The sequence below is a fragment of the Balaenoptera ricei genome, chromosome 1 (assembly GCF_028023285.1).
Source record: "Balaenoptera ricei isolate mBalRic1 chromosome 1, mBalRic1.hap2, whole genome shotgun sequence".
Classification (NCBI taxonomy): Eukaryota; Metazoa; Chordata; class Mammalia; order Artiodactyla; family Balaenopteridae; genus Balaenoptera; species Balaenoptera ricei.
In genome coordinates this window covers 112,885,327-112,907,884 of record NC_082639.1, presented here as the reverse complement: position 1 = coordinate 112,907,884, position 22,558 = coordinate 112,885,327, and the positions used below count along the sequence as shown (strand labels likewise).

The following is a 22,558-nucleotide window of genomic DNA, read 5'->3' as shown; positions in this document are numbered from 1 at the left end:
CACGCCGAGTTCCGGTTCCTGTGGCTGCGGCCGCGGGCGGGTGGTGAGGCTGGGCAAGCGTGCAGTTGGCGCCCGGGCTCGCCGCCCCCGCCTCGCCGCACCTCCGGCTTGCTGCCGCGCGGGGGCCTGCGCCGCCCCTGCCTCCCCTTCCGGGCCATGGTGCAACCCCAGGGCGCGTCCGTCCCCCGCCGCCGCTGACCCCGGTCCCCCACTCCATGGCCGCCTCGGCGCCGCCCCCACCGGACAAGCTGGAGGGAGGTGGCGGCCCCGCACCGCCCCCTGCGCCACCCAGCACCGGGAGGAAGCAGGGCAAGGCCGGTGAGAGCGCTGAGGGGGCCTGGGACTGGCGAGGCCGAGAACTCGGAGACCTCGGAGGGAGGGCTGGCGGGCGGGGGAGGTGGTGGTCCTCTGGGTGAGGGCCCTGAAGGGAGGGGAGGCTCAGGTGAAAAGGGTGGGTGGGTGAAGCCCTCCAGGGGTTGCGGGCAGGGGTTCACAGATTGCGGATCCTAGAGTTTGGGGCACCTGGAGTTCAGGAGCCACTTGGGAGTCTGAGAGTATCAAGAGATGGGGCGTCTCATTTGAAGGAAGAGGCAGCTGAGAGTGTAGCGTCCAATTTATTTTTCAAAGTGTACCATTGTTAGTATCTGTGAAGTAAATAAACAAGAGTATAATGAAGTTAGAAGAGTTCGTTATATCATGGCTGCGAGAGAGGAGTTTGGGGAAACCTCAGGGAAACTTGTGTCTGCCTTTTACTGCTTTTCCAGGTCTGCAAATGAAGAGCCCAGAAAAGAAGCGAAGAAAGTCAAATACTCAGGTGAATGGTGGTTGGTGGCGGGGGTAATTTCTAATAGCCCCTTTGGGTGCTCTGCTCTGCCATTCCAATGTCTCTACCTTGCATAAGCCGCGGGGAGAAGAGAAAGTTGTCTTTCTTGTTCTGTTTCTGGTCCTTTCCTTCAACTTCATAACAGATTTTAGGGGTAGGGGTGGGGATGAGATGGTTTGACCAAAGGTCTTATCAGTCAGGATTAGAATCATTCTCTCCCCGTTTGTGCTGTCGTGTTTCCCACATGATGATAACAGCTACCGCTTACTGAACCTTTTCTAAGTGTCAGGGATTGTGCTAAAATGCTTTTAACAGTTTGGGGAGATGGGCATTGTCACTGTTTTACAGATGAGGAATCTGAAGCTTAAAAAAGTTAAATGCCTGCTCCAGGGCCCTGAAGTTACTCAGTGTCAGAGCTAGGATTGCAGCGTAGTTCTGCCTGTTTTCGAAACACTGTTACTGCAGTATGCTGGTTCTGCTCTCCACCCTCAGTTTCTTTGTTGCATTCTAAGGTCTATCTTGATTTAAGGTCTGAGCTGGCCAGTACCAGCCTCCAAAAATGTGTATTGTGTTTCTGATGCTCTCTTGGTTTAGCTCTCTGTCTCCCTCCATGATCCTCTTTCCCTCCTCTTTTCCCCCAGGGCCCTGCATACTCACATCTGACGGAGTTTGCGCCACCCCCGACTCCCATGGTGGATCACCTGGTCGCATCCAACCCTTTTGAGGATGACTTCGGAGCCCCTAAGGTGGGGGGTGCAGCCCCTCCATTCCTTGGCAGTCCTGTCCCCTTTGGGGGTTTCCGTGTACAGGGGGGCATGGCAGGCCAGGTACCCCCAGGCTATGGCGCTGGGGGTGGAGGAGGCCCCCAGCCTCTTCGTCGACAGCCCCCCCCTTTCCCTCCCAACCCCCTGGGCCCTGCTTTCAACATGCCCCCACAGGGTCCTGGCTACCCTCCCCCAGGCAACATGAACTTTGCCAGCCAACCCTTCAACCAACCTCTGGGTCAAAACTTTAGCCCGCCTGGTGGGCAGATGATGCCAGGCCCCGTGGGGGGATTTGGCCCCATGATCTCACCCACCATGGGACAGCCTCCCAGAGGGGAGCTGGGCCCCCCTTCTCTCCCCCAACGCTTTGCCCAGCCAGGGGCACCTTTTGGCCCTTCTCCTCTCCAGAGACCTGGTCAGGGCCTCCCCAGCTTGCCCCCCAACACAAGTCCCTTCCCTGGTCCGGACCCTGGCTTTCCTGGCCCTGGTGGTGAGGATGGGGGGAAGCCCTTAAATCCACCTGCTCCCACTGCTTTTCCCCAGGAGCCCCACTCAGGCTCCCCGGCTGCTGCTGTTAATGGAAATCAGCCCAGTTTTCCCCCAAACAGCAGTGGGCGGGGTGGGGGCACCCCAGATGCCAATAGCCTGGCACCCCCTGGCAAGACAAGTGCGGGCTCAGGGCCCCAGCCTCCCCCAGGCCTGGTGTATCCATGTGGTGCCTGTCGGAGTGAGGTGAACGACGACCAAGATGCCATTCTGTGTGAGGCTTCCTGCCAGAAGTGGTTCCACCGCGAGTGCACTGGCATGACTGAGAGCGCCTATGGGTTGCTGACCACTGAGGCGTCTGCTGTCTGGGCCTGCGATCTCTGCCTCAAGACCAAGGAGATCCAGTCTGTCTACATCCGCGAGGGCATGGGGCAGCTGGTGGCTGCTAACGATGGGTGATGCTGGCGAGGTGCCCAGGAAGTGCATACGTTCCTCCCTGCTCTTCCAGGGTGGTGGTTTTCCTGTCTGGCTCTTGGTCCTTGTTTCCACTGGCTTCCCATCCCCATGGGGCAGAAACACAATGGCTCCTGGGGGCAGAAAAGGAACTGAGATGGGCAGGCAGAAGAGCCTGGATTGCTCACTTTTCTGGAAACTTACGTGTTGAGATCTACAGAGGTCCAGGAAACCAAAGCCCTGCCAAGCAGAGCCATTTTTGGTGGCTGTCTCTGGAGGCCTAGGGGTGTGGCTGCAAGAGAAAAGAGGCTGGAGGAAGATCTGAAGGGCAGGGGTGTCCCCTCTACAGATGATGGATGCCCCCAACACCTGTGCCTAACACTCCTGTCTAGCCCCCCAGCCCCAGCCTTAGTTTTTGGAGTCCAGTATTAAAGGTTTCTGGCCAGAGGAGTTGGGGGTCTCTTCCCATCTCTGCAGTAGCCCTTTCATGGGTGCTGGGAAACAGCTTTAGGGAATAAATGGAGATTTTCCCCTTTTCTTACCTTCCCCTTGCCTCCTCCAAGACCTACCCAACTCCTCCCCCCTCAGAGAACCAAATAGCTTGAAGAAGCAGGAGAGTACGTGGCTATGGCAGTTTCTTGGTGATTTGGGGCTTCAAGACAGTAGGTAAGAGATGCTGTCAGGACATATCTTCCTCATACCAAAGTCACTGGTCGTTTCTCAGACTCTCTTGTGCTTTTTCCCTAATGACAATATTTTTGCTAAAAATTGGGATATGTGGTCTGACAGAGCAGAACATTTGATGTTTGGACTGTCCTGGAAGCCTGGACTCTGGCTGTACACGCCCCCCCCATCTGTTGCACGTTATTTGCAGCGCTGGTCTTCAACTTTTGGCGCCCTTACTTCCCTGCTTCCCTGGCTTGATTGAAGGAAAGCTTGAAGAGGCGCAGAGCCCTTATACCTCATTTTTTCTCCTGATGAAAGGATCCCTGTCTCAGCCTGTGGGTGGGGAGGCGGCAGGACCCTTATTGCCATGGTACTAAAATGCAATCCAGAGCCTGGATGTTTTTTGTTTCTCTCTTTCCCTGCTATTCTTTATATATCTTCTCCGGCCTGGTGATCTAGCTGTTCTCATTCCTCTCAGCCAGAGTCCTGCACTGGGCTTTGTTTTCATTTTATTTTGTAAACACTGCCTGCCAGAGATGGGCCAGCGGCCCTATCAGGAGCCCCTCACAGCTGCTGTCTCTTCCTTACAGCTCGTGCACACATTCCTCAGTGGGGTGGGGAAGGCAGGCTTGGGTTGTGGCCCTGAGAGGAGCTGGTGTTCCCCTGCCCCCACTTCTCCCAGGACCCTAGCGTGTGAAGAGAAGACAAAGGTATACTGCAGAACTCTTTTGCCTGCCCAGGTGTAGCATGCAGCCTCTGAGGCTGTGAGAAAGAAGGGAGCGGCCTCTGGGCCTCTCTCCTCTAGTGTTCCCTGCCGTGGAACAGCAGAGATGGCAGCCCCCCCACCCCCGCACTGCTGAGCTTTGTGTTGTGTTTGTGGTTCTGTTTGCCCCTCTTTTATCGGTTGCTATTTTTGTGGTCTCCCCCATCTCTGCATTTGGTAAGATGGCTCTTGCGGGGGGGGGGGCGCGTCTGCTCAGTCCCTCTCTCCCTCAGTCCACTGCTTTTTGGAAGGAAGCGGGGGTGGCAGAGATGTGGTGGGGAAAGTTTTGTACGGTTGGGTTAATAAAATGACTTGGAAAATCCAGACCAGGACTCCTTGCTTTTGGGGTGTACAGGGTTGGAATGAGCCAGTCACTGCTGGTCAGGATGGTTGCGGCGTGAGGATATGTATCCCTCAGGGTCCCTGGAGGTGGGAATGGCAGAAAGACTCAGGCCCCTGAGCTGACCCTCGTACAAGCCGCAGGGCCCATGGAGGCCTCTTGGCTCCACCTCTCCCCGTTTCCCTGCTGCGAGAAACAAGTTTCCTTTCTGATCACGTTCCTGGGCCAGGCTTGGAGCCAAGCAGGAGCTTTGACTCCAAGGCTTCAGGGAGACAACTGCCTTTAGAGCTTCTGGGGTTAGCGCCCGCACTCCCACTCCCGAGTTGTTTGGGTTAGGGGTCGAGCGTAGCTCCAGGGGTGGGGGAAGGGGCTGCCTTGGTCTAGCAGATTTCGTTTTTGGATGCTTTTCGGCCCCCCATCCCCCTTTAAAAAAAACAGCGGCATCCTTAATCCGCACCGGAGCAGGGTAAGGAGAGTGGCAGGAGGGCTATTTCCAACCCATAATTTGCCACTCTCCCCTCCCCCATCCTGCAGCTGTCTCTGTCCTGGAACCAACCTGGCCCCTTGTCCTGGAGATGTCACCCCTTGCCTTTCAGTTTTGGGTCTTCCCTCCAGAAATTGTTTAGACACTGGGAAAGGAGGGAAGGTGACCCAGGATTCAGTTTGCTGGAAGTCCAGTGTCCCACCGGGAGGTAAGCCCAGGTTTAGGGGCTCTGCAGGAACCCCTCTCCCCTCCCCTGGCTCTCAAGTTTAGCTGTTATTGGCCAAAAGTTTCCGCCCCCTCAGGGAACTTGACTTTCCATTGGCCAGTCCCCAGTCACATGACCTTCCTTTCTCGGGGCTGTAAAGCTGGAGAGCCAGCAACAAGTTCAGCTGAAGACGGAAGCAAGAGCTGGGTCAGGTAATGCTGTAGCGGGGAAGGGGCCGTAGAGATCCATAAGAGAGGAAGGATGGAGGAGAGGAAGGGCAGAACTCTGAAGGGTTGGGCTCCACCGAGGATCTGCAGAGCTGTTTGTTACTTCTGGGCCGGCGGAAGGGGGATCATGGGCGGCCGTTTCCAAAACAGAAACTTGCTCTGGGTCCCCCAGACAAGTCCTAGGTCCTTTGCGTTAGAGGTTTGGGGGAACAACTCTTAGAGGGGTTGAAATTAGCTGGATGAGACTTCCCAGCTTTGTACAGAGAGGGAGAGCTCCCCCTTTAGCTGCCTTTTAGAAACAGCACAAGTCCCTGACAGTCCTTACAGGACGTTATGTTGAATCCTGCCTGAATGAAAAGAGAGGGAGTAGTGAGGAGGGGGTGGAGGTGGGTTTTCTTCCAAGAGGTTGATGAGAAGAAAGAGATCTGAAAATAGCAGGGAAGGGTGGAGATTAAACAGCAGAAGGAACTTCCTAATAAGGCGGTGAGATGCTGGCTTGAGAGGACTGGGAGATCTTTTGGAATGCTGGGTGAACCCAACCAAGAGAGAGATACCAACCAGGGTTTGGAACAGACTGTCTTCTGTTTGGGTCTCAGAAGTGTTTGTCTTGTTGACCCAAATACCGTTGCTGGTTTCCATGGAAACAGTGTGTCTGACATCACCCTGGTTGCCATGGTGCCTGGTTCTGGAGGACCTGAGCAGGCTGTACACAGCCAGGGATAAACAGGGACTTCAGACCAAGCTGCTGCTACTTCCTTCCTGCCACCACCTGTTAAGAGTCACACATAGCAACTGGGGATGGGGAGATGATGACAGAATGGCGGGCTTGGGGCCTGAGACCCTAAGGCAGCACAGTGATGGTTCTGTGGATGCCTGTAGAAACCGGCCAGGGGTGTCCTGTTGGACGTGGTGTGGGGAAGTCACTGCAGGCATTCTCCTGTCTCCTTGTGGGATGGGTGCATGTGTCTGGGAGGCATGGGTATTGGGGGATGCTGTGAGGGGTCCTTCATCTGTCCTGGGCTTGGATCTTGATTGGCAAGGGCCACAGGAGGTTTTTAGGGCACCATGTAGGACTCACACTAGCTCAAACAGAAGGGGGAAGTGTGGTGGTTTCCCAATGTAGAACTGCCACACTTCTACCCCAGCCTCACTTCCTTTTCCCAGGGTTTCCTTTCAGAGTCCTTTTCCACTTGCCACCTTTCTAGCCCATCAACAAGCAGTCATGTAGTCTCCTCTAAAGGATCACAATCTGAGATTCGAGGGGGTCAGCTCCTCTATCCCTCCACCTTTATGCCGGGTCCCAATTGCCAGCCTGGGTGAATAGTCTAGGCCATGGATGGAGGGGTAGGTCCCTCTCTTCTTATCCTGCCTTGTGTCAGGCTTTGGAAGCTGGAGTAACTTCCCATGCCCACCCGGCCAAGTCAGAGCAGATTAGCAGGGGATAGGACCACAACCCTGATTTTTGCCCATGCTTTGCAAACTGTAAAGTGCTTTATACATGATGGCTGCCATAAATTCCTTTTGCCAGTCACCTTCAAGTTCCCTAAGATGAAATTCTGAAGTTTACTAAGAAGGGAAACAACTTAGAATGGAGAGTGAGAGTGACAAAGAGATTTACTAAAGGTACATTCAGGTGGATCTAAGCTATGTCAGTTGTTCTCAACCCTGGCTGCAGATGAGAGTCATTTGGGAGATTTTAAAAAAAATCCTTGCCTGAGCCTGACCCTTGAACACAGTTGTATCAGAATCTTAGGTGATTCCATTGTGCAGCCAGTGTGCAAGACCCCTGAACTAGACCATAGCAAGGACTTATGGTGGGTGATGGGTGGGTGACTTGGGGGTGAAGGAGGCCATTGAGTCTTCTTTTCTAGGCCCTGGGGAAGAAGGTGGTGATTATGGGGGAGGCTGGGGAGGTGAAGGGAGGGCTGGGTTGTTCCTCACTCTTTTTAGCTGTTCATCGTTGACAAGTCAAGTCAGCCAATTTTCTGGCCTTCATTTCCCTTCATTTTCCCTGACTATAACATGAGAGAGTTGGCCTGGAGTTTTCCCAAAGCCCTTCCAGCCCTATGCTTCTCTGACCTTTCAAGGTCAGTTCCGTTTCCCAGTTTACCAAGGGCTCTTTCGGCAGGCTTCACTGTGGCTGTTGGTACATTCTGATTTGAAAGGCAAATACTGCCTAGAAGAGTTGAGGTGTTGGGGTCAGAAGACTGGAACCAGGCTGGTTGTGGAAGTGGCTTCCCAGCCCTTAAACCTTGGAACCCCGTCCAGGCTGCTGTCTCTATCCTGCCTCCCCTGAAGGGAGCTGGGGTCCTTAAGAAAGACTTTCTCTGCAGGTGGCAGCCTCAGTAGCCTTGGAGACCTCAGCAACTATGGCCTCCTGCCCAGACTCGGACAATAGCTGGGTGCTTGCCGGCTCAGAGGTAGGAAAAGCAGGCCTGGGAGCCACATGGAATGGGGGTTCCTGCAGGGCTGGGCTGCTTGCTGGGTCTGTCCCCTTCCTTGGTCTTGGTGATCATGTGCATCACCTCCTGCTGGCTGTGAGAGGAACTGTAGTGGCAGGGAGAAGGCCATCAGGCCCCAGGAGTCAGGTGTTGGGACTTGGACCATGCCTTGAAAGAAGGAAATTGCTGGGGTAAACTGTGAGAAGCAGGGAAGAAATTCTGGTGGGGAGACCAGCATGAGCAAAGGTTCTGAGGTAACAATGGGAGAGCCATGTTGGGGGAGACCAAGGAGGTCCGTTGGAGGAGGTGGAGACATGGGTCAGACGGTGTTGAAGTGAGGTTGGGTCAGAGCCTGGGAACCTCCAGAAGAGGCCTGAAGGGCCTGGCTCAGGCATTTGGGCCTCCTCTTTGATGGGAAATCGTGGAAGGGCTCTGAGTTGGAGGGAGTCAGGACCTTCACTGCCTTGGGCAGAGGGGGCAGCCACTGTGTGGGCTGGGCGGGAACAGGGGGAGAGCGTTTTGAAGGTCCTGCAATCCAGGTTGTAGTTGGTGGAGCAGGAGCGCAGTAGACTGCTGTGCCCTGAAGCCACTGAGAAGGGGGCCAGCGGGATTGGGGGGCTGAGTGTCTGGAGAAGGTTTGTCAAGGGCTTGGTATGTTTGTACCGCAGGGAGGGAAGAAGGTGAGGAGCTTGAGTTGGAGGCGTCGGGTTTGAGTGGCCTTGAGGAGACCAGTTGGGGGTGAGGGAGCTGCCCTCGGGATGATGCTGGGGCAGGACCCATGGACTAGGGTTGGCCGGCAGAGGGGACGGACACCATGCTCCCAGCCAGAGCCCTGGCCCCCTGTTGAGGTGCCTTTGCTGACAGCTGGGGGACCTTGGGCCAGTCGTTTCACCTCTCTGTCCTCCCCTGTAAAAGGGGAGTTGTGATTCTTGCCTGGTAGGAGGGGCCGTGAGAAAAAAGTGACTTGAAAATTGTAAAGAAACATACTAAGGTCAAGAATTATTCTTGGAAGGATAGCGGGAGCCATGGATGGGATGAGCGGGCGGTGGCCTGTCAAGTGGGGCGTAGGCGGAGAAAGGAGAGGCCGTGGCTGGACGGCTGGGCCGAGAGCACCTTGGGAGACAGGCTGGCTGTGGCTGGGGTGAGTCAGGCTTCTGTCAGCTCCTGGGAGAGGGGTGTGTGGGGAGGGGAGAAAGGCCAGAAAAGCTTGGAAGATGTAACTAGAGTGGGTGGCCCGTTGTGAGGGCAACTGGGGAAGCCCGCTGCGGTCGGGACCGTGATCCTTAGGCATCCAGGGGACTTTGTTCTCTTGCCATCCTCCCACCTTCCAACCAATAACTGAGTTGGTCACTTGTTGGGAGGGAGACCCAGGCTCTAGCTGGCTTCTATGGGGAGGTAGGGGGCGCCAGGTTTGTACAGTAGTCCACCGCCTTGGTCCAGTGGTGCTTCTTCATTTAACAGAAACTTGGCCTCCGAAAGTTCTCAGAGCAGCAAGTGAGGTTAGGGAATGGCCGAACACTGCGTCGAGCTGAGATGCTGCAGTGCCAGCTGACCCCCGCCCCCTCCCCACTTTTGAGCAGCCCACTACTGAGTGTATTATATTTTTGTGAGATGTGGGTTGAGGTCCCTGAGCAGTGCGGCTGGTCCCAGGCACCCCAGTAGAGCACCCCTTTCGTCCTGCTGTCCTTCCTCTGGAGCAGCCCTTCTGCTTGTGCCCCTCCCCTCAGAACCTGCCTGTGGAGACCCTGGGCCCTGAATCCAGGATGGACCCAGAATCTGAGAGAGCTCCCCAGGCCCCTTGGAGCCCCTCCAAGGCAGCTGCTGAGGAGTTAGCTGGGACCTTGGATGGAGAAGGTAACAGGGCCCTACTGAGGGTGGGGTGCAGCCACCTGTCCTCCATGTTCTGGTGTTTCCCAGTTTCCTCAGGGAGAGGGAGGCTGGTTGGTCTTATTTCTGGCATTAATCTCAATTTAAAACCTTCCCTCATTCCACCCTGGCTTTCTCCTGCCCCTTCCAACCTGGTTGGGGCCTGTGGGAGCCAGAGGGCCGTGTAGCACATTCCGTTGGGGGGTAGTGGTGTTTCTCCTTAGCCTTTTCTCCTGCCACAGAGACCCTGTTCCAGAGTGAGAGCTCCCAGTCCAGGCCCATTCTGCCAGAGGAGACTGAGGCCAAGGTGAGTATCTTCACTGGGGGAAGGGTAGGAAATAGGGGGGGGCCGGGAGCTGCTCACGGCTGTGTCTGCATCAGGGTGTCCTGGAAGGTGATGATCGTGAAATGGAGCCCCCTGGCCCAGGAGACACAGAGGCCCAGGGAGACTTGGAGGAGACTCCTGAGGCGGTAGCTCTGGGACCGGACACACAGGACCTGGAGGATCAGGGTCCCCCCAACAGCCTGCCCTCATCCCCCCAGACAGGTGAGAGTTCTCCTTGTCTCCCCCTGTCACGATCCTTCTAGAAGGTGTGGGAGTGGGAGTAGATATCGCTACTGAGCACAGCTCTGGGCCAGGCCCTAGGACTTAGCAGCTTGGTGCCCTCCTTAAATTGTATCAGTGAAACCTCACCACCACCCCTGGGGACACTGAGGCTCAGGTTAAGTTACACAGCCGGTAAGTGGCAGGGCCTAGGTCTGGTCGACTCTTTCGTCTCTGCCGTGGGGCCTCCTCTTTTCTTGCCTCTAGATTCAACTCTCATTCCCTGAGTCCCTTCCGTGTGTCAGCTCTGGGGAAGGAGGTTGGCTTCATGGCCTATGTAAGAGGTGGACTAGACTGAGCCCAGATGTAAGTCAGACCTATGAGGGGTGCAAAAAAGGAGGGGGAGGGTGGTCAGTCACGGGACAGGTCGAGGGGAAGGGAGAGGCAGGGACAGGTGGGGAAAGGGGCACACTGGAGGTGTCATTTGAGTGGAGCCTTGAGCAAAGAGTAGGATTTTAGTCGGTAGGGTAGGAGGAAGAGAACATTCCAGGCCAAGGCTGCAGCATCAACAAAGGGATGGGGGGCCCCCTGTCCTGTGCTGAGGAGGCTGTGTCCAACGCTGGTGGCAGAGGAGTGTATGAGTCCATCTCTGTTGAGGGGTGACAGGGTGGAGGGGGAGGCCGGGGGCTGGGGCCATTTAGGGGGCAACTGACAAAGCCGAGGAAGACCTGAACTAAGGCAGATACAAGGCGAGTGACGTTGAGATGTTTAGGTGTCGAATTGTCGAACTGTCTGCGTGTGGGGTGAAGAGGGAGGGCTGAGGTTGGCTAGGTGGGAGCAGTGGCGTCTTGCCCTGCAGTGGGGGAACACCAGAAGAGAACCAGTTTGGAGGGCAGTGTGTTGAGTGTTTGGTCCCCAGGGACACCCAGGTGGGAGTGGCCAGGAGGCAGTCAGACGTCCACGCCTGGAGCTCCAGGGAGGCCAGGTTGGGAGTGACTGATGAGGGACTCATCTGCTCTGCGGGGAAGCCAGCGGGGTGGGTGAGATAGCAGGTGACTGTGTGTACGGTGAGAAGAGCAGAAAAGCAGAAATGGTGCCAGGGGGACCTCTGCCTCTAGGACCGGGAAGAGCCAGGGACTGAGCGGAGGCATTGGGAAGGAGTGGCCGGGGTTTGGGCAGAACCCAGAGCCGGGAGGGTGCTCCACGTGAGGCACGTGTGGGAGGAAGGAGTGCACTTTTAGGGTGAAAGCTGCTCTTGCAGTTTGCAGATTGAAAGGACTGGTCTCCCCCCAGATGTAGAGAACAAACGTATGGCCACCAAGGGGGCAAAGTGGGGTGGTGGGGTGGTGGTGGGATGAATTGGGAGATTGGGATTGACATATATACACTAATATGTATAAAATAGATAACTAATAAGAACCTGCTGTATAAAAAATAAATAAAATAAAATTCAAAAATTCAAAAAATAAAAGAGAGGACTGGTCTCCCACCTCCAGACTGGGCGGGGGTGGTCACTGATGCCCTGGCAGACGTGGGCAGGGTCTCCACGTGCCCCCTCTGTGGTCAGGGCTGGGGGCCTCTCACGTTTGCTTCTGTTTCCCGTCTCTCTGTATGTCCCATCGCTTCCGTTGCTTTACTGCCTTGTCCCCATCCCTTCCTCCAGCTTGGGTCAGGGAGGAAGCCCACTGCTCCAGCAGTGAGGACGACACCGACATGGACGTGGAAGGTCTGCGGAGACGGCGGGGCCGGGAGCCCAGCACTCCTCAGCCTGTGGCCCCCCTGGGCGTGGAGGACCAGACCGGGGCTGAGGGTGCGGGCAGGGAGCTGGGCATCTCCCTCAACATGTGTCTCCTCGGGGCCCTGGTTCTGCTGGGCCTGGGGATCCTCCTCTTCTCCGGTGAGTGGTCCCTCTCCTGATGAGGCCTTAAGCCTCCACTCTGGCCCCTTCTGCCCTCCTGCCGCACTTTCACTCCATTCCACCCCCTCCTCTGAGGGCCTGCCCAGACTCCTCTGTCTCCATTTCAGGTGGTCTCTCAGAGGCTGAAAGCGGTGAGTGAGGACAGGCCCTGACTGGTTCATGTCTGTCCCCTTCCAGCCCTGAGGGAGGCTGATGGGGGCAATTCTCTGGGTCAGGAGTAGGGATGCTGGGGGCTGTACCTTTGTTGCTCAGTTATAGGTCTTGTCAGCTATTCAGGGTGACCCTTGACCCTTTACCTCGCTGGACTGTCAGCCATAGGGCAGGTCCAGGGAAGGAGGGTGACTGTGTGTGGGGGGGTGGGGGTGGGGGTGGGGGGGTGAGGAGAGGGCTCTGTGTGCCTTGGGGCCAGTTTCAGGATCTCACTTTCCCACAGGGCCCGTGGAGGAAGCGGACCTGCAGGTCTTCCCAGATACCGGCTCGGATACTGAGATGCTGGAGGCTGAGGAGGATGGGCAGGCATGTGTGACACTCTGCATTGGTGTGAGGGGCCTGGTGGGGGAGATTCAGGGCTGCGGGGGTGACTGGCTCCTTTGCCCTTAGGATGGGCTAAAGCAGCAGCTGCAGACCTCAGCGCCCCCTGACAGTGTTCCCAGCCTGCAGAACATGGCCCTTCTGCTGGACAAGCTGGCCAAGGAGAACCAGGATATCCGGCTGCTGCAGGCCCAGCTGCAGGTGGGCACAAGCAGGAGGGGGTGGGCTAGACACCCTCCCTAGGCCAGGTGTCTGTCTGTCCTAGTGTCCTCCCCCAAAAGAAGTTTCCTGTGTTCACCCACACACCTTGATCCCCTCCCTTTCCCACTATAGTGAAGTCATCTTCTCAATTCTCTGTTCATGTCCTGCATGCTAAGGGTTAGGCCAGGACTGGCATACCTGCTTCACGTGGCATGCCACCTCTGCTTGATTGGCATGGTCCGCCTGGAGCATTGTGTGGAGAAGGATTTGAAGAACATGCCAAGGCTCAATGGGAAAGAAGTGCTGAGATCAATTAGTAATGTCTGCTCTGGGTATGGGAGGTGGAAATTGGGCAACGACAGCCACATCTTGGCTATCTTTTGGTGAATCGGAGAAGTGTGTGCTTAAAAAGGACATAGAAGCTGAGGCCTGTGATGGAATTTGGGGATCCCAGGGTCTGGTGAAGGGTGCAGATGGGGCAGGGGATGAGAACCAAATCCTCTGAGTTTCCCAGGCCATAAAGTCTATGATGGAATGGAATCAGGGTAGAAGGCACTGGGGCCGTCCTTGACTCCTCCTTGTGCTCTCCATCCCTATTCCCATTCCAGGCCCAGAAGGAAGAGCTTCAGAGCCTGATGCGTCAACCCAAAGGGCTGGAAGAGGAGAATGCCCGGCTCCGAGGGGCCCTACAGCAGGGCGAGGCCTCCCAGCGGGCCCTGGAGTTAGAGCTGCAGCAGCTGCGGGCCCAGCTCCAGGGCCTGGAGGCTGACTGTGTCCGGGGCACAGATGGGGTGTGTCTCTATGGGGGCAGAGGCCTGCGGGCTGGCAAGGTCACCAAGGAGCAAGGCCCAAGGGGGCAGGTGCCAAGCCCTGGCTTCCTGGAGCAGAAGAAACAGCTAGAGGCTGAGGCCCAGGCATTAAGGCAAGAGTTGGAGAGGCAGCGGCGGCTGCTGGGGTCTGTGCAGCAGGACCTGGAGCAGAGCTTGAGGGATGCGGGCCGAGGGGACCCAGCCCATGCTGGCCTGGCTGAGGTGGGTCACAGGCTGGCCCAGAAGCTGCGGGGCCTGGAGAACTGGGGCCAGCGCCCTGGGGTCCCTGCCAATGCCTCAGAGGCCTGGCATCAGGAGCCTCACTTCCAGAGTTCCAGGGAGTGGAGCGGAAAGGAAAAGTGGTGGGATGGGCAGAGGGACCGGAAGACTGACCACTGGAGACATAAGAAGGAGGAATCTGGCCGGGAAAAGAAGAAGAGCTGGGGGGGTGAGGAGGACAGGGAGCTGGCGGGGAGGTGGAAGGAGGGCAAGCCAAGGGTGGAGTGGGCCAGCAAGAAGGATGGCAAGCGACAGGGTTCTAAGGAGCCCCCCAGGAAAAGTGGGAGCCCCCACTCCTCCAGAGAAAGGCAGAAACACCCTCAGTGGAAGGAGGGGGCTAAAGACAGCCATGACCCCCTGCCACTCTGGGCAGAGCTGTTGAGGCACAAGTACCAGGCACCCCAGGGCTGCTCGGGCGTGCACGAGTGTGCCCGCCAGGAGGGCCTGGCCTTCTTTGGCATGGAGCTGGCCCCTGTGCGGCAACAGGAGCTGGCCTCTCTGCTGAGGACGTACCTGGCGCGGCTGCCCTGGGCCGGGCAACTGACCGAGGAGCTACCCCTTTCTCCTGCTTACTTTGGTGAGGACGGTATCTTCCGCCACGACCGCCTCCGCTTCCGGGACTTTGTAGATGCCTTGGAGGACAGCCTGGAGGAGGTGGCAGTGAGACAGACAGGTGATGACGATGAGGTGGATGACTTTGAGGACTTCATCTTCAGCCACTTCTTTGGAGACAAAGCACTGAAGAAGAGGTGGGCAAGCTGTTGGGGAGTTGGGTCAGTGGGACAGAGCAGGAGGCAGGAGGTGATGGTAGGGGGTGTGAAGGAGCCAGGGCCCTGAGCTGGGGCGGGGTGGCGGGGTGTTCTTCAATTTGAGGTTTTATCTCTGCTTTTAGGTCTCCCCTCCCCCTAGCCAGTACTTTTCTTGTCTTCCCTTGAGGGCAGGAAGCTGCCTGTGCTCACCCCAGAGTGGTCCCGGGGAGTCCCCTTTTGGGCTGGGGGGATTTTTCCTCCCGAGTTACCCTGTACTGCCCATACCTGCAAGAGAGATTGCTTCCCACCTTCCCGCCTGCCCAGCTGGGGCCTTCATCCTGGGACACCAGGTCTGGCCACACTCCCCTCCCCCCAGTATGATTGATGGTGACTGCCTGTGTCGCCTGTCTTAAGAGGAGCAGGGTCCCCTCTCCTCAGGGAGCGCCTTCTCATCATGTGGATGTGGCGTTGTTGTCTAAAGGCCTCTTACCGCCCCCCACCATGCCTCTCCACAGGTCTGGGAAGAAGGACAAACACTGGCGGAACCCCAGAGTTGTGGGGCCCAGGGAGGAACACAGCCACCAGCGCCAGGGCTGAGGCCCCGTGCTGTCTGTCCCCTGGGAACCGTTAAACTGCCACCTCCCTTGGCTCGTTTGGTGTCCTTGGATATCCTTCACCGAGGAGAGCGGAAATCACCCAGCCCCGCACTGAAACCACTTTTGCTAGAAAAAGGTCTTAGCTGGACCTGCCTTGCTATCTATGCAAATGTATGCAAATGCTCAGGGCCCTGGGGCCGTGACTCTTGCAGCCTGATTGTGTCACGCCAGTGTGAAGGGGGGATGGGAGAGAAGCCCGTTTTTTGGCGGGTGGGGTGGAGGTGGGGGTGGGGTGGGGGCAATTCTGCTTCTGAAGCCAGAGAGCTTTCCTCCTCTTGTGTGTGTGTGTGTGTGTGTGTCTCGGGGGCGGGGGGGGGGGGGAGTGGGCCCCTTGGCTGCACGCACTGACCCGGGCCCCCTGGGATTTGACTAGCCTGTCTGGCTGGGGGCCCAGCATGAGGGCTTCCCCTGGCGTTTTGTTAGATTTGGAAGGAGCTATCCCCAGGGGGTTAAAACCCCCTTTTAAGCCTTGCTGCTCACCTCCCCACGTGAACTGTAGACTCAGATCCCAATAAAATGCTGTTGGAGCTGTGACATTGGGTGGAGGCTCTGTCACTTGGGGCTGTTTCTAAGCACAAGGGACATCCACACCCACCGCCTTGTAGGCACTGGTACTCACCTTCTCCCATATACTCCTCTCCCAGTCACCTCACCCTCGCAGCAAACCTCAGGCCCTCTGGGCTGGAGCTCCCCATTTTGCTCACAGCTGCCTTGGCTGCACCCCTGGGAGATGTAGAAATATGCGAATGGGTTTTGGAGTCTGGGCCTTGGGCTCAAATCCAGTTTGAGTGATTTTGGGCAAGTTAATCCCTGGGAGACTTGGGTTTCTAATCCTCAGAAAAGGAGACTGAGGGGCTGGAGAAGAGATTAAATAAAGCAATGTAAACCAAATACCTGTCTTGTATTTGGCACTCAAAAGTGATTTCACTCCCTTCAGGGTGTGGAGGAGGGAGGAGAAGGGGACCCCCCGACCCACCCCCCACACCTCCCCCAGGATTGGGGAGGTGAGGGAACCACTAGGTGGCGCCTCGGCTCCACATTTGCTCCAGACATCACCTCCCTCACTACTTAGTACCCCAAATCTTGGACCCCCCCCCCCCACACTGACTTGGGCCGGCTCTCTGGCTAGCTCTCCCAGGAAGACCCAGAATCCCCTGGGCTTCTCTTTAGGAAGTCCTTCCTGACTGGGATTCTTGATTGGCCTGGAAAGCCCCTTGGGAGTGTACGGGACAGAATGATGGTGTGACTTCAGGCCAGGTCAGGGGACTGTGTTAATAAAGCTGGGGGGGCCTGCCCAGAAGGGGGCTGTAATTGAAAGCAAGTGCTTCTGTAACACTGCAACTGATGGGCCACTCACTGTTAAAGGGCTTTGAGTGTATTAGCTCATTTAATTCAGCTGTGGGGTGGGGCGGGGCAGGCTGGGCCTGGAACGAGGTCCACTCATTCAGCAAACATTTACAGTCTATTGTGTACCAGAGGCAGTGAGGCACTGAGAATACAGAGGCGTGTTAAGGAGTTTATAGTCCAGTGGAGCCTGCTTTCTGCAGCACGAGGGACTGCAGTTAGACCTAAGGAAGAACTTCCTCCAAGGCAGAGGGTCAGTGAAAGGGGGCTTTAGGAAAGGAGTCTTCTGTTTCTGGAGTGGGGGGTCAGGAGGAGCAAGTACAGGTTGGCCCGGGGCCAGGGTCTGGATCTGGCATCCTGGCTTTGTGGACCATTGTCCACATGAGGAGGCCTATTTTCCTCGGTTCACATTGCTCACCGTCTGCAGGTGCTCAAAATTTATGCTGCCTGGATTCAGGCTAGGCCTTAGGCAGTATTCCGTGTCCTGGGAGGGGGCCTGTGCTTAGGGGAGGGGACACAAACTGGCCCCCTGGGTTCCCAGAGAGTGTGGGCTGCTTGGGGCTTCTCAGTTTCATTTCTAGGGCCCATTTCCTTCATTTGCATAACGAACTCTCAGGGACGCTAGGAAGTTCCCCCAAGCCCCCTCCTCTTTCTTAGCCACTCAGGAAGTAGATATGCTGAGCTGGAGGTTTCTGACACTGCTGAATCAGGAAGAAAAAACCATGAACCCAAGGGGTATGTTGGGGAGGGGCCAGGACACCAGGGACACTGGCCATTCCGGTTACCCTCTCGGTGATCCTTATGCCCATCACAGGCCATGAGGCCACCCTCTCCGTCACACCCATGCACCCACAGCAGCACTGGTAAAGTGGGGGGACCCCAAGTCCCAGATCATAGGATGCTCTCTGGTGATAGGCCCAGCATGTGGAGATGAGCCAAGGGAGGCTGGAGCTGGGGGACAGTGCTCCCTCCTTCCCACATGGCCGGGGAACAGCTCCTGGGCCATGCAGGGGCTGGGAGAGCCTGTGTGTAGACCCCCTGGACTCTGCCACACGGCCCGGCTTGGCCTCCAGGGTCTGGTCTGGGCCCTTCCAATTTAAGCACTTGGTATTTTAAGCACTTGGCTCTTCTGCCCTTTCCTCTGGGAACTTCCCCAGCTAAGAGCTCAGCTCTGGGGTGCCTTCGGAGAATCACTGGAGTTGGGGCCCAGTGGGCCCTCTTGGGCCTTCCCCTCTCAAATGGAAAAATTCTGCTTCCTTTGGCCAGTCCCCCAAACTTATTTCCCTGCTGTCCCCCAACCTGCTGTTCCTCCCTCCCATCCCTGCCCTTCATTCTTCAGCCTCACCCCCTTTCCCATTGCCCTCAGCTCAGCCTTCTTTCACCACTGCCCCCTCCAGCCCTTACCTCCTCCAGGATCTTCTCCGTCTCTTCCTGCCTCCCCGGGTCCTCCAGGCCCCAGCTTTTCCCTCCTGCCTTTCACTCCCACCCATCCTGGTGAATGGGGGCATGGGGGTGGCGGCTAGAGAGCGGTGGTGGTCACCTTCAGGCCTGCACCACGCCATAAGCTCCTCGAGGGTCAGAGGCATGTGTTCCTTTTGAGAACCACTCCCAGGCCCCTCTGCCGGGCCCAAGGACATGCTGGATTGGTGGGCTCTTGCCATGGGAACCTCCCAGGGCCACCCTGGTGTCGGGACATCTCCTCCTCCCATCTTGTTCTGGGTCACAGACGTTCCCGGTCCCTTCACACTTCACATGCTCACAGAGGGTCCAGAAGGGACACCGCAGGGTGCGGGTGTGGGGCTGTTGCCCTGAACCCAGACGACATCCGGTCCCTCCTCTCCGCTTTCACCGCTCAGCCGTCTGAGCCACAGAAGCTCCTTATTACTAATTCTTGGTGAGTTGTCCGAGTTCCCTATACCTCCTCTGTGAGCCTTCCCTTAAGGTTGCTGCCCATCTCTCTGGTAGCCCTTGGCTTCCGGAATAGGCCCTGCCCATATAGAACCAAAGCAGGCCCCTTCCCCTCTCACCCGTTCTTTATCCTGGGCCAGGTCTCTTCTCACTAGACCTGTGGCCTGGGCAAGCTTTCAATCAGGAAACCGTCTCCGGTCTCCACCACTGCGCACCTATGGGCCTCCTCGCTTTAGGGCTAGGCTTTCTCATCACTGAAGTGAGACTGTGGATCCCCCCTCGCGGGTTGTTGTGATGATGGAGTGAGTCACCCAAAGACAAAGGAAAAGACTTTTAAACTGTAGAGTACTGTCAAAAAAGTTTTAGTTATTTTTATTTTACTTAACCTCTAAGGGGAAGCCCAGGCCTCTGTGAACTACTGATATGGGAGCAGAGGGCGTTGGTTCCCAAACCACGTAGTAGGAGCTGGCGGGGAAAAGATGCCAACTAGCATTCAAGACCCAACACTGTGCTAGGTGCCCGGGGGGACCCCAATCCTTGCTCCTGAGGCTAATTGGATTAGTTTAACGCCGAGCAGAGTTTTAAAAGTACGCTCTTAATGGTGCCAGAGAGGTGAAGAGGAAGGAGGGGGTGGCCTTTGAGCTGGACCTTGAAGATAATAGGATAGGTGATGGGGAGGGGATTTCAGACGGGCAAAGGTGAGGCCTTAGGGGTGGGTGGATGGACCCACCCGGTGGTCAGATGGTGTTAAGTTCATGTTCCTGTAAGGGAGCAAGTTCTCCCACAGGTCTGCCTGCAAGTCTAAGGGGAGCTTTACCATAGCAAATGGGGAGGGGTGCCACTGAAGGCACTGAGGGGCAGGGGGCACGAAAAGGAAGATACACACGGGTGCAGGGCAGCTGGCAGCCGGAAGGGTGGAATGGAGAGATGTGAAATTGGAGGTTGTTAGGAGGTGTCAGCCAGCAGCTCAGGAGTGAGATCACACAGGCCTGATTTAGAGCTGTGAATTAGAATGGACTGGCCTTGGATGGGACAAGGACAAGGGAGAGGGAGGAGTCAAGGACACCCTGAGCTTCCCAGCCTCATGACAGGTGGATGACTGCAACCTCATGCAATATCAGGAAATAAGGAGGAAAGGCCGAAGCTGGTTTTGTAGGGGAGGGGATGGGGGTGAGGTGGAGGTGGGGTGTGTGGGCAGGGTTGGGACGGGGAAGCTGCTGGGCTTGATTGTGCAGGATGTGGAATAGGGATAGAGCCAGCCTCCCAGCAGGTCTCCCCTCTGCTCCATCAAGTTGCATGTCCCCACCTCCCAGTCCTTGTGTCCCTCCTACCCCCCACCCCACGCCCACGTTCCTTTCCAGGGCAGGGGCCCTTTGGAGGAATTCTTACCAGTCTGTACACTTACCTTTACTGGGCCTGATGGGAGACACCCAGCAGAGGGGAGTGACTCGCCCACCGAGGTCATCACTGAGACCCTTTTCAAAGTCAAAGCGACAGGTCATTGGGTGGGGCAGGACGGGCAGAAACCTGAAGCCATGCACCGTGCAGAGGGAAGTGTTAGACGGCCCCCTTTGGAAGCTCAGTCACTCATGGGCCAAACAGACCCTCCAGAAATGCTTGCTCATCTGGAATGTGGCCTGGGCCCTCGTGGAGGCAGTTCTGTAGGGAGGGCCCAGTGCAGGAACCGTGGCATGAGGCCTGCAGAGAAACAGGACACCGCCCTCATCTCCCAGCGCTGGGAACTTTCAGAGCCTTTTCTCTACGTTTTATCTCACGGAGTAGACCTTAAAGTAGGGAAGGCCATGAATCTCTCTCTTTTATACAGATGAAGAACTGAGAGTGAGAGAGGAGGTGACTTGCCTCAGGTCCTATCATAGCTGGACAGTGACAGTGGAGGAAGACTGGCCCCCGGGCAGCCCTTAGGACACCAGTGAGCATTTGAAGTGTCTGGAACTGCTGCTTGCCACCCCCCCTCCCCCAGAGCTGACCCAGGGGTTGGAAACAATATCTGAGCTCCCATCTGTGGGTCCCTTTAACCAACTCCTCCTCCCTGAGCCTGTGTGTCCCCTACTTCAGCTACTTGGGGCACCTGGCCCTGGAGGCATTTCCTCTCTGACCACCAGCTGCCACCTGATTGGCCCCAGCTTGTGGGTAGAAGGCCAGCCCTGGAAGGGCCTGTCATGAGCATCAGTCCTACCTCTTTTGTTGTTCAGAGGTGGAAACTGAGGCCCTGAGAGGGAAGTGACTTGTCCAAGGTCACAAAGCTTGCTAGGGACAGAGTGGAGACCAGAGCCCAGGGCTGCTGACCCCTGACTAAGAGTCCCCTGTTCTTCCTGCCTCCGCTCCTCTCTCTGGCTCTTCGTGCTTGGCACTTAGGCTCTGAGGTGAGGTCTGGACCAGCGGCTTGCTCCAAGGCAGGTCTTCCTCTGCTGCCCCAGGAGCAGTGACTTCACTCATGGCTCCTTCTGCAGAGATGCCTAGTGGTGGCCACAGGGGGGCAGCAGTGGGAGGGACAGGAAGGTGGCCCTGCGGTGGACTGGGCTGGGAGGGAGAGAGGGACCTCTGAGAGCAGCCCTGGAACCAGAGCAACTGAGTGTGGGGTTATGAGGTCTCAGGCTTGAGGATACCCATAAAGGGCCCTTCTAGCCTCAGGAGTGAATCCAGGCTCCCCAACTCTCTGCCTAAGAGCCCCCATTCATTCACTCATTTATTTATTTGTCAATCACTTACGGAGCACTTATACTCTGTGCCTGGCCCTGGGCTGGTACCACTTGATATTCTTTCCAGCAACCTGGTGGGTGTTGAGTTCAGAGTTGGGGGGAGAAACATGGGAAGGAGTGGCCACTGCCTGCTGAGGCCAGGCCTGCAGGGCCAGGGGGCTGCCCTGGCTGGGAAAATGCTGGCTTTGGAGCCACACAGACCTGTCTCCACTACTTCTAGCTCCTGACTCTGAGGCACGTGTCTCAATCTCCTTTGGAAAAAAAAATCAACGTTTATCACTAAGATTGTTAAATAACAGTCCCAAAGGGGAAAGGTGGGGGGCGGGGAGGGATAAATTTGGAGTTTGGGATTAACTACTATGTATAAAATAGATAACCAACAAGGACCTACTGTATAGCACAGGGAACTCCATTGGTCCGCTGGAGGGGGCACACAGTTTGGTGGGAGGTTGGTTGCTCCCCTGGCATCCCCTTGAGCGAGCAGCCTCTCACCTCCAGGGACATCTTCTGCCTGATGCATTTCTTAAAGCTAGAGAACCAGACAAAGTGAGAGCTGGCCATACCTTATATTTTCTCTGGCTTCATCCTCACTGGGTACTTAAAGAATCTGGGGGAGGGGGTTCATGAGAGGAGTGGGACCCTAAGTGTCAGAGTCTTCAGTTGTTTGTTTGGAAGTTGTTTTGCCCCTTCTCTTTGGTGTGGGATCCCAGGGTTGGGGGCAATGTACAACAATCTATTTGGTGAATGCCTGGGCAAATCTCTTAGTTATAATGAGCTTCGGTTGTCTCATTTTTAAGTAGGGGTAGTATTGTTTATGTCATATGATTGAGAAAAGATCTGGCACATAGTAAAGGCTCAGTAAATATTAACTATTAGCTATCTGGGGGGAGATAAGTGAGTAAATTGACAGTTACAATGTAGTGTAAGATGCTATGTAGGGGTGAGCATAGGGTATATCAATCAGGAGCATAGAAAACAGGTGTCTAAGTCAGATGGGGTGGGAGGTCAGGGAAGGCTCACTGGAGGAGGCAAGACAAGCTAAGTGTTAAAGTACAAGTCGGAGTTTGTTTCACGGCAAAAAGATGGGAAGGGTGTTTCAGGCAGAGGGAATAACATCTATGAGGATGCATAGAGCTATTTCCAGTTTATATCAGAGCATCCGGCAAGTGGTAATTTATATCAATTTTCCCTCTCCAATTCTGGGATGAAGGCTCTCATGCCCCATGTTTTGTTTGTTTGTTTTTTCTTTTGGCCATGCCGAGCAGTATGTGGGATCTTAGTTCCTAGACCAGGGCTCGAACCTGCGCCCCCTGCATTGGAAGGGCAGAGTCTTAACCACTGCACCACCAGGGAAGTCCCTCTCATGCTCCCTTTTTTTTAA

The 22,558-nt window shown here is 56.2% G+C and overlaps 2 protein-coding genes across 3 annotated transcripts; both read left to right on the top strand.

Moving 5' to 3' along the window:
* The first annotated feature begins 25 nt into the window (after window positions 1–25).
* On the top strand, window positions 26–4,279 carry PYGO2 (pygopus family PHD finger 2). Its single transcript, XM_059932752.1, has 3 exons — window positions 26–318; window positions 765–814; window positions 1,465–4,279. The coding sequence occupies exons 1-3, from the start codon at window positions 216–218 to the stop codon at window positions 2,530–2,532; spliced, it is 1,221 nt and encodes a 406-aa protein (XP_059788735.1). The 5' UTR covers window positions 26–215; the 3' UTR covers window positions 2,533–4,279.
* An 844-nt stretch (window positions 4,280–5,123) lies between these two features.
* On the top strand, window positions 5,124–16,096 carry PBXIP1 (PBX homeobox interacting protein 1). Of its 2 annotated transcripts, XM_059932738.1 has the most exons (11): window positions 5,124–5,196; window positions 7,545–7,631; window positions 9,380–9,506; window positions 9,761–9,825; window positions 9,900–10,065; window positions 11,726–11,959; window positions 12,088–12,111; window positions 12,414–12,496; window positions 12,581–12,712; window positions 13,321–14,549; window positions 15,065–16,096. In XM_059932738.1, the coding sequence occupies exons 2-11, from the start codon at window positions 7,581–7,583 to the stop codon at window positions 15,144–15,146; spliced, it is 2,193 nt and encodes a 730-aa protein (XP_059788721.1). In that variant the 5' UTR covers window positions 5,124–5,196; window positions 7,545–7,580; the 3' UTR covers window positions 15,147–16,096. The 2 variants fall into 2 exon arrangements, with proteins under 2 accessions (XP_059788721.1, XP_059788729.1); XM_059932746.1 differs by lacking the exon at window positions 12,088–12,111.
* The last annotated feature ends 6,462 nt before the right edge of the window (window positions 16,097–22,558 follow it).